Source organism: Onychomys torridus, chromosome 11 (assembly GCF_903995425.1).
Source record: "Onychomys torridus chromosome 11, mOncTor1.1, whole genome shotgun sequence".
NCBI classification, from domain to species: Eukaryota; Metazoa; Chordata; class Mammalia; order Rodentia; family Cricetidae; genus Onychomys; species Onychomys torridus.
In genome coordinates, this window is record NC_050453.1 from 37,747,307 (window position 1) to 37,759,452 (window position 12,146).

At 40.5% G+C, this 12,146-nt stretch overlaps 1 protein-coding gene across 3 annotated transcripts in view; it reads left to right on the forward strand.

Moving 5' to 3' along the window:
* The window catches only part of Ralgps2 (Ral GEF with PH domain and SH3 binding motif 2), a 137,706-nt gene that overhangs the window by 63,229 nt on the left and 62,331 nt on the right, over positions 1-12,146 (forward strand). For all 3 annotated transcript variants that reach the window (XM_036202023.1, XM_036202024.1, XM_036202025.1), the window contains one exon: positions 11,388-11,514. In XM_036202023.1, coding sequence (XP_036057916.1) covers positions 11,388-11,514 — 127 coding nt within the window. The remainder of the gene's footprint in view (positions 1-11,387; positions 11,515-12,146) is intronic.

Here is a 12,146-nt window from a genome sequence, read left to right on the forward strand (position 1 = left end):
AATTTAATGAGAGGTTAGACTTCTGTGCAAAGTAAAGATTTTATTAGTTGCTTTTGTAAGTCTTAGTAAGATGAATATTATGGGAATATATAAGAATTCTTAAATGTCTTGCACTTTGTTATTTGAACCTACCTTTAAGACTCCTTAAGCATTGCACTGAGCTTATGAGGTAATTTGTGGGTAGACTGAGGCTGATCCTTGGTTTTTGTGCTTTAGAGAATCATTTTGAATGCTGCTTTAGGCATCTCTGATGACTTCCTGTGTCATACTCACCTGATAATTTAAACTTAACATTGTACATTTTATACTTTTGGTAAGTTTGAAGATCTGAATCACAACTTTTAAATTTTTTACTAATTTAAACTTCTATTATTTTAGCCATAAACCTTAAAAGTAGAAAAATCTCATGGCAAACATGGAATTATATAATATTGCTGACATTCTTTTATTTTTTTTTTTTAGATTTATTTACTTACTATATATAGTGTTCTGCCTGCGTGTATGCTTGGACGCCAGAAGGGGGCACCAGATCTCATTACAGATGGTTGTGAGCCACCATGTGGTTGCTGGGAATTGAACTCAGAACCTCTGGAAGAACAGCCAGTGCTCTTAACCTCTGAGCCATCTCTCCAGCCCAATATTGCTGACATTCTGTTGCAACAGTCATAATATTGGGTTCTATTACTTTAACAAGGTTAGGGTATGATTTCTGGCATCTACCAGTGTATATCTTTATTTTTGAGTAGCATGATAACCATACTCAGTCTTTCTAGGTTGTCTTCTTTTCTTTTTTGTTTTTTCTTATGACACTAAGGCCTCACACAAGCACCATGTCTCCGAGCTACATCCCCAGACCACTTCTCATTGTTTTTACTTGTTGAGTCAGCGTCTTGCTAAGTCACCCAGGATGGCCTTGAACTTGGGGTCTTCCTGCCTTAGCCTATCAAGTAGCTGGAGTTACAAGCCTGTCATACCAGCCTCTGTGCTAGGTGTGTGTGTGTACATCTATTACTACCTTTATCAAAGTTTATAAAAATACTAAAGAGTATTTGTGTGCGTGTGTGTGTGTGTGTGTGTGTGTGTGTGTGTGCGCGCGCGTGTGTGTGCGCGCGCGCGCGCGCTTGTTTGCCCATTTTTCAGGTGTTAATGTGTGTGTATTTGGAAACCAGAGGATAACCTTGCGTGTTGTTCTTCAGAGGCTGTCTGCCCTCTTTTTTGAGACAGGTCTTTCATTGCCCTGGAACTCACCAGTTAGCCTATGTAGGCTGGCCAATGAGCTCCAGGGATTCTTTTTTCTCCACCCCACCCCACCCTCACGACTGGGACTGTTCAGCTCAGGGCCTTGTGCTGCCAGTGCAAGCGCTACTAACGGAGCTTCTTCCCTGGCTCCTCACTTTGTTCATAATTAATCAAGAAAATGCTACTCTTGCTTTTCCTGGTGTATAAGGGATAAGTTTTATCTGAAAACTATAGAGTTTTGATATTGGAAAATTATTACTGTGGAATAGCTTGTATTCTTTGTTTTCCCATTATAAATAATAGGTAAAGGATTTTCTATCTTAAAAATACTTTTTTTTTTTTAAATTATGATGATCTCACTCTTTAAAATCTGAATTTCATGGAGGGGGCTGGAAATGACCCAAGTGCAGTTCTGAGCTCTGTCTTTAAAATTCCAAGTAAAGGTATATACTTTGGTTTATATTGTGATTTAGAAGTGAGATACATTTCCTTAAATTTATTGTTATTTTCCTTGAAAATATTTTTGTTAACCCCTATCTAGTTCTGTGAAAACAATTTTTTTCCTTTGGTAACAGTTCCGCTAATCTATAATAAACTTAATAAGCTTTAAAAAATCCATTTGATAACCTACAATAAATAAATTGTATAGTAACACATATCAGAAGAAAGTAGGATGGAAAGGAAAATAGGGCAGCATTGTTTTTCAGTAGCTATCTCAGAGTTGGATGGTGTCAGCTTTCCAACACTAACTAGATAATAAGGGAGGAAGTCATGAAGAGGAGAAGCAAGTGTAGGAAAACGTATCATCTTTGCAAAACATTTTTGTAGGCTGAGTTCAGGGAGAACGCTGAGGTGACCATCGGCTCTAAGAGCTGGAGAAGATGGGTGATGTTGGCAGGAGTCTAGTTGGTATAGGGGTGAAAACTGATTGGAATTGAGAGTGCTGGCAGAGGACCAAGCCAGTCAGTGTAGACTGTGCCTTGGAGAAAGTTTGCTATAGAAGGTTGAGGACCTGGCTACTGTCAAGAGAGAAATCGGAAATTAAAGGTTTGTGGCACAATGCTATTGATTTTAGAGATGGGATCTGTGACCAGTAAATTTTGTGCTGGTCAAAATGATGTAATAGACTCGGGGAGATGCTGAGAAAAAGAAAATCTACTTCAGGTATATCTTTAGTTAGACAGAAAGGAATTAGTTCATCACTGTGGTGTTCAGGAATATTTTTCCATGTTAATGGGTAGAGAGGGGTGTACCCGGTTACAGATGCCAGTGAATTGGTAGATTGAGTGGTAGGAGTCTATAGAAATTCCTCTGGCTGTTTTGATTCATTAGAAACAAATTTTTTAGTTGAGAATTTTGAAAACTTTTGGAAGTTTGAAGAAAAAAAGGAAGGAAGAAAGGAAGGGAGGGAGGGAGGGAGGGAGGGAGGGAGACATGTCATCCAGGAGAGTATGAAAGCACCAGGTCTTGGGAGGCATGAAAGGTCACTGAGCTTCAGAAAGATTTTTGCTCATAAATTTAAAGTGAAAGCAACCAGCAATTACATACTTTCCAAGCCCAGGCTCAGTATAAGTGTGGTATGCTGTCGAGAATTGTATTTAACCAAATGAGGCTTTTAGTCGTGTTTGGACTAGACAGAGCTAGAGTAAGTAGCATGAGAGACGAAAGAGAATGTAAGAGTTGTCTATTGTAAGATGAGGAGCTAAGCCAGGCAGACAAAGGTGAGAAATGGTGAAGGGTGAACGGGAAGGAAAACAGACAGGGACCATGAAAGTCCCACTAGTCCATGCTGTGTTTAAGATGACAGAAGTGGGATGGGGAACTGGGAAAGAAGTGAGGAAAAGAGACCAGTGAGTGTTGCCACACATGGAGAATGTAAGCAGTAAGACTCGTGATAAAGTGAGTGATGATGGTTCATGGACTCTTTTGTCCAGCTTCTAAAATCATAAAGATATAAGGGGAGTTACTGGTAGGCCATAAATGATGGTAACCTAGAGCGTTACTCCTGTCTCACACAGTGACACTGTTACTCCGTGTTCTCTTGTCTCACACAGTGACACTGTTACTCTGTTCTCTTGTCTCACACGGTGACACTGTTACTCCGTGTTCTCCTGTCTCACACGGTGACACTGTTACTCCGTGTTCTCCTGTCTCACACGGTGACACTGTTACTCCGTGTTCTCCTGTCTCACACGGTGACACTGTTACTCTGTGTTCTCTTGTCTCACACGGTGACACTGTTACTCTCTGTTCTCTTGTCTCACACGGTGACACACTTACTCCGTGTTCTCTTGTCTCACATGGTGACACACTTACTCCGTGTTCTCTTGTCTCACACGGTGACACTGTTACTCCGTGTTCTCTTATCTAACATAGTAGCTGGCCATGGGTAGCTATTAATTTTAAATCATTAAAACTAACTCCAGTTCCTCAGCCATACTAACCATATTGCAAGTGCTCAGGAATGTTGGCTAGCAGCCATTGTTTGGACAGTACAAATGTAGACCCCCGTCATCACACAAAGTCTGCGGGACAGTGTGAATCAGTGCTAGAACATCATATATACTGAGGAAATAGAGTGGAGGAGGAAAATAGAGTGATAAGCTTGGAGAGATTGTGCAGCTGGAGGAACAAGAATTATATCTAAGCCTCTCCCAGGCTTAAATAGAAAGGTTTATAAGAAATGAAAAGAGACTTGCTAAGGTAGATGGGGAAAGCCAAGGATGGAGGTTTTTATGAACGACCCTGAGTCACACTAGGTATATATATGAAGGTTTGGGTAGAGGACGCTATTGCACCTATAATTAAAGGGATAATGTAAGATCACGATGTTTCATACCCATTTGTATTACTTTTTAGTGACTAAAATCTTGAGGGTTTTTGTTTGTTTTGAGGTTTTTAATTGATAAAAGGGACATGTTACAAAGCTTTTAATATCCTGTAATAGGTAAAATATTAGGATCATTCTCTCAATATTAAAGAAAGGGATGCCATTTTCACTGTGACTGTTCAACACAGGGCACTTAGCTGCCATAATAAAATAAGAAAAGGATAATTTTTTTCAATAAGAAATGGGGGGAGGGTAATTATTTAGATTAATTTGCTTGTCTATAAAGGAAGCTTTAAATTATTTAAAAAGAAAGATGTTATTAAAAACAATGAAAACGCCTCTAAAAATTAAACAGAATTGCCATGCAATCCAGTAGTTCCTCTTCTGGACATGTGCCCAAAAGAATTGAAAGCTGAGGTATAAACATATTTTTGCATAAATGTTCATAGCAGCCAAAAAGTAGAAACAACCCAGGCGTCTGTACAGAGATGAATGCGGATAAGTGTGATGTACTATATACATAAGAGTGCATTATTATTCAGCCCTACGGAGGACACACTGCAACATGTTACACCACAGATAGCCTTACAGATGCACATGTGAAGTGAACAGGCATAAAAGGACAAGTAGGATCCATTTATTTGAGCTTCCTAGAGTGGTCAGATTCATAGAGATGGTAGCCAGAAACTGAGAGAGATGAAAATGAGGGGTTGTTGGATAGAGTTGTTACAGGTAATAAGTTACCTTTTCCTGTTGCTGTGACAACACCTGATTTTGAAATAGCTTAAGAGAGAATTTGGCTCATAATCACAGATGGGGCGTGTCCACCATACAAAACAGTTCCTTGACTACAGCAGTATACAGCTGGAACCCCTATGGAGCCTAAGTCAATACCAAAAGCAGGAATAACCTTTAAGACTTGCTCCCAGCAACTTACTTCTGACCAAGACATATGTCCCGAAGGTTCCACAACCTCCCCAAGTAGTACCAGTTGCTGGAGACCAGGTGTTCTAACAAATTAGCCCATGAAGGGCACATTTCAGACTTAACCTAAAGTGTTTTAGATTTTCAGTGTCTCCTGAAGGATCATGTGGTAGAGGTCTTTTAGGAAGTAGTGACACCTTCTAGTGGCAGGAAGTTACATCACTGCGGTAGTCTCTCATGGTCACATGTATCTCTAGACTACCATGAGGCAAGGAGCTTGGCTTTGCTCATGTTCTCTACAAGATGTTCTTCTACCTCATCACAGACCAAAGCAACAGGACCACAGTTAAGTATTTTCTTCCTTGTAAGTAGTTTATCCCAGGTCTATCACAGTGATAGAAAACTGTACATAAGGGTGGTCCCAAGAATCAAGATGGTTGCTGTAACTGTACCTGCTGATGTGGCTCAGAAAGCCTGTGGAATTAGTTTGTGGAGGAGTTTGGAGAAATGGAAATGCATTGTAAAGTTTAGAAACCTGTGAGCAGAGCTTAGTGGGGCGGTTCTGGTTGCAGCTTAGAAGACCAGGGTAGAGATGCAAGTTTGGACATGAGATGCTACTCATGGGGTTAGAGCCTGTTCACTTCACCTTCTGGTAAGAGCTGGCTGTATTGTCCATGTCTTGAGACTTGTAAGAGCTGAGTTTGCTGGTGGTGGACTAATTAACCTGGCAGAGGAAATTTCTAGGTAGCATCATTTTTAGGCAGTGGCATAGGTACTCAGGAACAAAGGCAGAACAGAAAACTTAAAACTTGCACTTTGTTAAAGTTGAGATCAAGGAGGGTGTGAGATTACTTTTTAAAAAATTAGCTCTAAAAGCAAACCAAGTAGAGTGCACCTGTAGTAATGGGCCCTTGAGAGTGTCTGGGGAATCGAGACCTCATCATAAGCTCAGACTTTTGTTTAAAAAGAGAACTCTAGGGGGTGTGCTCCTATGTGTCTCTTAGAGCATTGCTCCAAAAGGACAGTTTTCCATGTTCAACTATGTAGGCAGGCAAAGGCTGCTGCAGCCAGGGGTCATAAGTTCTGGTACAGCTCATACCGGGGAGACTTTGGTGTTGTCCTCATTACACTGTGCAGAATGCAAGAGTTGTGGGTCATGGAAGCCTCCACCAGTATCTCAAGCCAGTCTTTGGTGTTTGTACAGTATATTTAAGTAAGATCAGAACTCCTGCATACAAACCCTAGGATTGAAATTCATGGAGATGTGAGAACCAAGGTGAAGCTGCAGCGGGGGTCCTGGGAAGTCAGAACGTTAGGGATGTAAAGCACAGGCCTGGCAGTGGTTTAGCTGAGCAAGGCCACACTGGTCAGCCTGCCCAAGCTCTCAGATAGTACTCACATCGTACTATTGTTTCCCTGGATAGTGGACATATTACTGAGGAATGAACCTTTGCCCTGCTAAATTTATCTCACTTGGTCCACTCACTGTCTTTCTGTTTGTTTCTGGGATGGAAATGTTTACTCTGTGCTAGTGTATTTTGGAAATCTGTTGCTTTATGACCATCATCACCATCATCATCATCATCATCATTTTTAAAGGCTCATACAGTTAAGAACTCACCTTGAATTTCATAGAGTTTATCCTCATCGTTGACCTATTTCTTTATTATTATAGAGTAGGTATTAGCCTTTGGGCCAAATGTTTCAGTTCAGATCCTAAGTGTCTCTCAGACTCCATGTGTTGAGTGTTCACCAGCGTGTGTGGTGGTGGGATTTTTTGGGAGGAGGTCATAAGTGGTTGAGGACCTGCTTTTGCAGGGGATGGTAGGATACCCTGGCTCCTGTTATCCTTTCTTTGCTTCCTGGACACCATGAGGTAAATAGATTCTGCTCCATTAGGTGTTCCCTACCATGATGTAGGAGATGGAGCTAGTTGATCATGGACTTAAACTATGAGCCAAAATAAAAGTCCCCTCCTTATATATCATTAAATCTATGGGTATTTTGCATGCCTTTATGTCTGTGTACCACATGTATGTCTGGTACCCACAGAGGCCAGAAAAAGGGCTTGAATGCCTTGGAACTGGAGTTACAGATGGTTGTGAGCCACCATGTGGAGGCTGGTAATTGAACCTGGGTTTCCTTCAAGAGCAGTCAGTGCTCTTAACTGCTGAGCCATCTCTCCAGACCCCAGATTTCCTACATTAAAGTCACTTATCTTGAGTGTTTTACCACAACAATGGAAACTGACATGAGAACAGGAATAGGCAGAGTGCTCGAGAGGTCCCCAGAAATCCACAATGATACATCCTCTGTAGACTGCTGGCAATGGTTGAGAGAAAGCCTGATCTGACCTAGTCTGATGATCAGATGGCCAAACACCCTACCAGTCAAGCTGGAACTCTCATCCAATAACTGATGGAAGTGGATGCAGAGATCCTCAGCCAGGCCCCAGATGGAGCTCCAGGAGTCCAATTGTTGAGAAAGAGGAGGGGCTGTAAGAGTGAATTGTTGAGACCAAGATTGGAAAAGCACAGGGGCAAATAGCCAAACAAATGGAAGCACATGAATTATGAACCAAAGGCTGTGGAGCCCCCAGCTGGATCAGGCCCTCTGGATAAGTGAGACAATTGAATAGCTTGAACTGTTTGGGAGGCACCCAACCCAGGCTGTGGGACTGGGACCTGTCCTTGGTGCATGAGCTGGCTGTTTGGAACCTTGAGCATATGCTGAAACACTTTGCTCAGCCTGGAAGGAGGGGACTGGACCTGCCTGTACTGAATCCACCAGGTTTAAATGAATCCCCAGGGGAGTCTTGGCCCTGGAGGAGATGGGAATGGAGGGGAGGGGCTGGGGGGAAGGTGGGGGCGGGAAGGGGAAGGACAGGGAAACCCATGGCTGATGTGTAAAATTAAAACACAAATATAATAAATTTTTTAAAAATGTGCAAAAAACCCACAACTGATTAATGTAGGAGTTCAGTCTCAGAAGATGAAAAGGCTTCTGGCTATAGGTGGTGGTTGGTAATGACTACAAACACCATGAATGTAATTAATGCCAGAACCTACAAAATAGTTCAAATATTTAATTTTAGGGTATACATATTTGTGTTTTGTGTTGTTTTGAGACAGGGCCTCTCTGTGTAGTCCTGGCTGTCCCGGAGCTCACACAGTAGACCAGGCTGGCCTTGAACTCAGAGATCCTCCATCCCCTGCCTCCCAAGTACTGGGATCACAGACATGGACCATCACACCTGGCTTGGTATATGTGCTTTAATACTGTTTAAAATAGACTCACTAAGCCAGCTAGAAATAGGAATTTACAAAAAATCTGTATGTGGAACAATTTTTAAGTGTCACTTAAACACCATCGGGCTGCAAAGATGGTTAAGCAGGGCCAGAATCTAGATCCCCATAACCATGTAAATGTTTAGTAGACATAGCTACCTATCTATATTCCCAGCATATGAGAGGCTGAGACAGGGGATCCCTGGAGCAAAAAGACTAGCCAGGGCAAGCTCTGCATTTAAGTGAGAGACCCTGTCTTATTATATAATGCCAATTGCAATTGAAGATGACATCTGACATCACCTCAGGCCTCAATATACTTTCCCATATATACACATTGGAACCTGCATATACACACATAGATGGACAGAACAAATAACGATTGCAGAAATAAATACACACACACATTTACAGCCATTTTGACAAAGTGCCTCAACACACATTTTAAAAAGGATAGTATTGTCAATAAATGGTTGAGGAAACTGTAAAAGGATGAAATTGGACCCTTAGCACCACAGGACAAAAGTGGACTCTTAAAGGATTAATTGTAAGATCTAAAACTGTAAACTACTACAAGAAAACATAGGAGGAAAGCTCCTTGACAGGTCTGCACAGTTATGTTTGAATGTGACTCCCAAAGTGTAGGCAACAAAAATGAAAATAGATGAACGAAAGGAGTCTGTCAAACCAGAATTCATAGAAGACAGTCTGCAGAGTGCAGGACGGTCTGTGGGATGAGAAAGTATCTGCAGACTACATCTGTGAGGAGGCTAATGCCCAAATATGTAAGATATTCAGCCAGTGCAGTAGCAAGAAAATAATTCACATTAAAAATGATCAAAAAACCTGTACAGACATTTTTCAAAAGAATGTATGCAAATAGGTATGTGGGAGATATTTAACCCCCTAATGATCAGGGCAGTGCAAATCCTGCTAGGCTGGTTGCTACCCAAAAGATAAGTCAGAAATGTTGATGAGGGTGTGGACAGGAAAAGGAATTTGCTTACCAGTGGTGGGGATGAAAATGGTGCAGCCATACTAGAAATAGAATAGGAATTTAAAGCTCTGGTGTGGTCCAGCAGGTCATCTGATCCATTCAAAGGAGCTGACGTGAGAAGGTTCCCATGTTAGCAATCATTCACCATCCCCTGGGTATAGACTATTCGCACCAACACAGATGAACCTGAAGACTCTAAGCCAGAGACAGAAATATTGAATGAGATGTGTAGCATCCAAAGTTGAATTTGTAGATGTAGAGAGTAGAATGAACATTTTTCAAGGTGAGGCTAACTGGAAGATATCTGTAGTTCAATGGGTAGATACAAAGTCTAGTTTTATAGAATAAATTTTGAGATCTAAGGTACTAGCATAGTAACTATAGGTAATAATTTTATACTTAAATTTGCTGAGAAAACCCATCTAAAATGTTGTTAGCTTAGGATCATATAATACGTGTGTGTGTGTGGGGGGGGTGTGCCTTAAATACAGAAAATTTTATCTTAGCATTTATTTATGTGCCAATATTATGGGGGTAAAGATCAGCTATAAAATTTCTAAGAAAATGCTAGGTTTAAGAAGGCATATTACGCCTGTAGGAGAAAGTGGGGTTTGAAGACACTAGCCTTTGCCTTCACATAAGATTATTGTATTATTTTGGCAACACAATAGCAGATGTGTGTGTGTGTGTGTGTGTGTGTGTGTGTGTGTATGTGTATGAATATATCAAACTGTGATATATATGTCAAACTGAATAGAACTCAGAAATAGATCTTTGCTTTGGATCCCTGACATAGGACAGGGAAAATGTTATAAATTGGTATCTTACTTAGGGTTTCTGTTGTTGTGATAAAACACCATGACCAGTAGTAACTTGGGGAGGGAAGGGTTTTTATTTCATGTTACAGCAGAGAAGTCAGGGCAGGAAGCCAAGGCAGGAACCTGGTGGAGGCAGGCACTGAGCAGAGGCCATGGAGGACCACTGCTTACCATCTTGCCAGGTTTATTTTCCTAAGGGCTGAGGACTGCCTGCTGCGTCCCACCGCACCCACTGTGAGCTAGGTTCACCCACATCAACCATTAATCAAGAAAATGTACCACAGACTTGCCTACAAGCCAGGAAAGACTAATGGATTCGGTGTCAGAATGTTGTCAGAACCAGTCTTTGAGACCCTGAGAAACGGAAGCACACATTTGTGTAAGCGGGCGGCTGAGAGCATCAGCACACTCTTCTACTTGTTGACCCTGTGACTATCTCTAGTGACATGCACAAGCTTCTGTGTTTACCTTAGAGCAGAATCAGCTGACAATTTTGTAAGTGAAATGTTCGCATGCTGTACAAAGAGCCAGTATTTTAACGTGTAATAAAGTCAAATCTTACTGTGTTGTGAGGAGATTGTAACTTCAGAGGTTTTAATCCACAGTCTTTGGAATGCTAACAGGACAGAACAGACATCCGGAGCTTTCAGTTAGTATGGTGGGTACTATCCTTTCTTGTCTTTTACCATCCTTGACTATTTGTAGTAATCTCAAAGGGCATGTACTAAGATTGTCTCTTCAAGTCACTTGAAACAGTCTTTTGGGAATGCTCTGTATGATAAAGCGCTGTTCAAGCAGAAAATTTGTTATCAGAAGTAAAAAATATGGGCAGTGGGAGGCTTCCCAGCTATTGTTAGGACCAGCCACAGCTGGGCTTGTCAGAAAAGTTGTTACTTACATCACTTAAAATTGAGTGTTTCTTAGAGATTGTGAAGGAATGGTTTTTGAGGAGGCGGTCTTGGGCATTTGAACTGAATGTATATATGTCCTTATTTTAAGTTAGAAAAAAAACAATAAAAATGGCTTAATTACATAAAGTAGTAAAGATTATGTGTTATAGTTTACCACTTAGTAGGTTCATTTATGTGCATATAAAGGTGGTTTTATAAATACTGTGAATTATTAGTGCATGTGTCTGGTTTCGTTTTATTTATATACTACCATAATAAAATTAAGGAAAGTATAACTTTGAAAGTAAAGTCCAGATCTGTGGTAAATACAGCTCCATTCAGTTCTTTGCTAAAGTAAGAGGGAACTTGTAAATAACTTAGGCTTTTCTGTTTGTTTTTTAGTTATTAAGTCGAAAAGACAAAACTACCTTTGAAAAACTAGAATATGTAACGAGTAAAGAAGAAAACTACAGAAGACTCAGAGGCTATATAAGCAGCCTAAAGATGACACCCTGCATTCCCTATTTAGGTGAGTTCCGCACTGTGTGTCCGCCATTCCCAGTTGTTCCTCTTCTGAACCCGTCGTTTTTATGAAACGCAGAGTAATTTTTAAAGTGCATGTGTAAGATTCTAAGCTGAAAGAAATTAGATAAAGAAGTGTTTGCCTTATTACCTGAAATGCTCTTCATATTAAATTAGCCCTCTGTCCTCAGGTTTTCCATAGAGTGTAACATGAACTGAAATGAGCCATGAGTAAGTGATGTTTTAGTTATTTTAGTAATGGTTTTAATGACTGAAGCAATGCCTTGTAGTGAAGCTTTATATATTGACTCAGGACACTGGTCCAAGCCTTATGTAGTAGACAGTCGGTGTGTGTGAACTCTGGGGAGTGGTTTCAGTCAGTTGTCAGTGTTACTGTTTGCCTGAATGAATTGAATTGTTTCATTGTGAAAATTAAGGGTAGTGCACGACAGTTTTGTATTTAACACTTGATTAAGAACTTAGATCTTTATGTAAAATCTTACAGTATTAATAAGTTCCCAAAATAATAAAATTGTAGATTTTTTCAACAAAGTATGAATAATGTTTTGTTGACTGAGATTTAAAAGGCCTCAAATAAGCTATCCTTTTAAATTTGTATGTAAATAAAGATACAGAAAA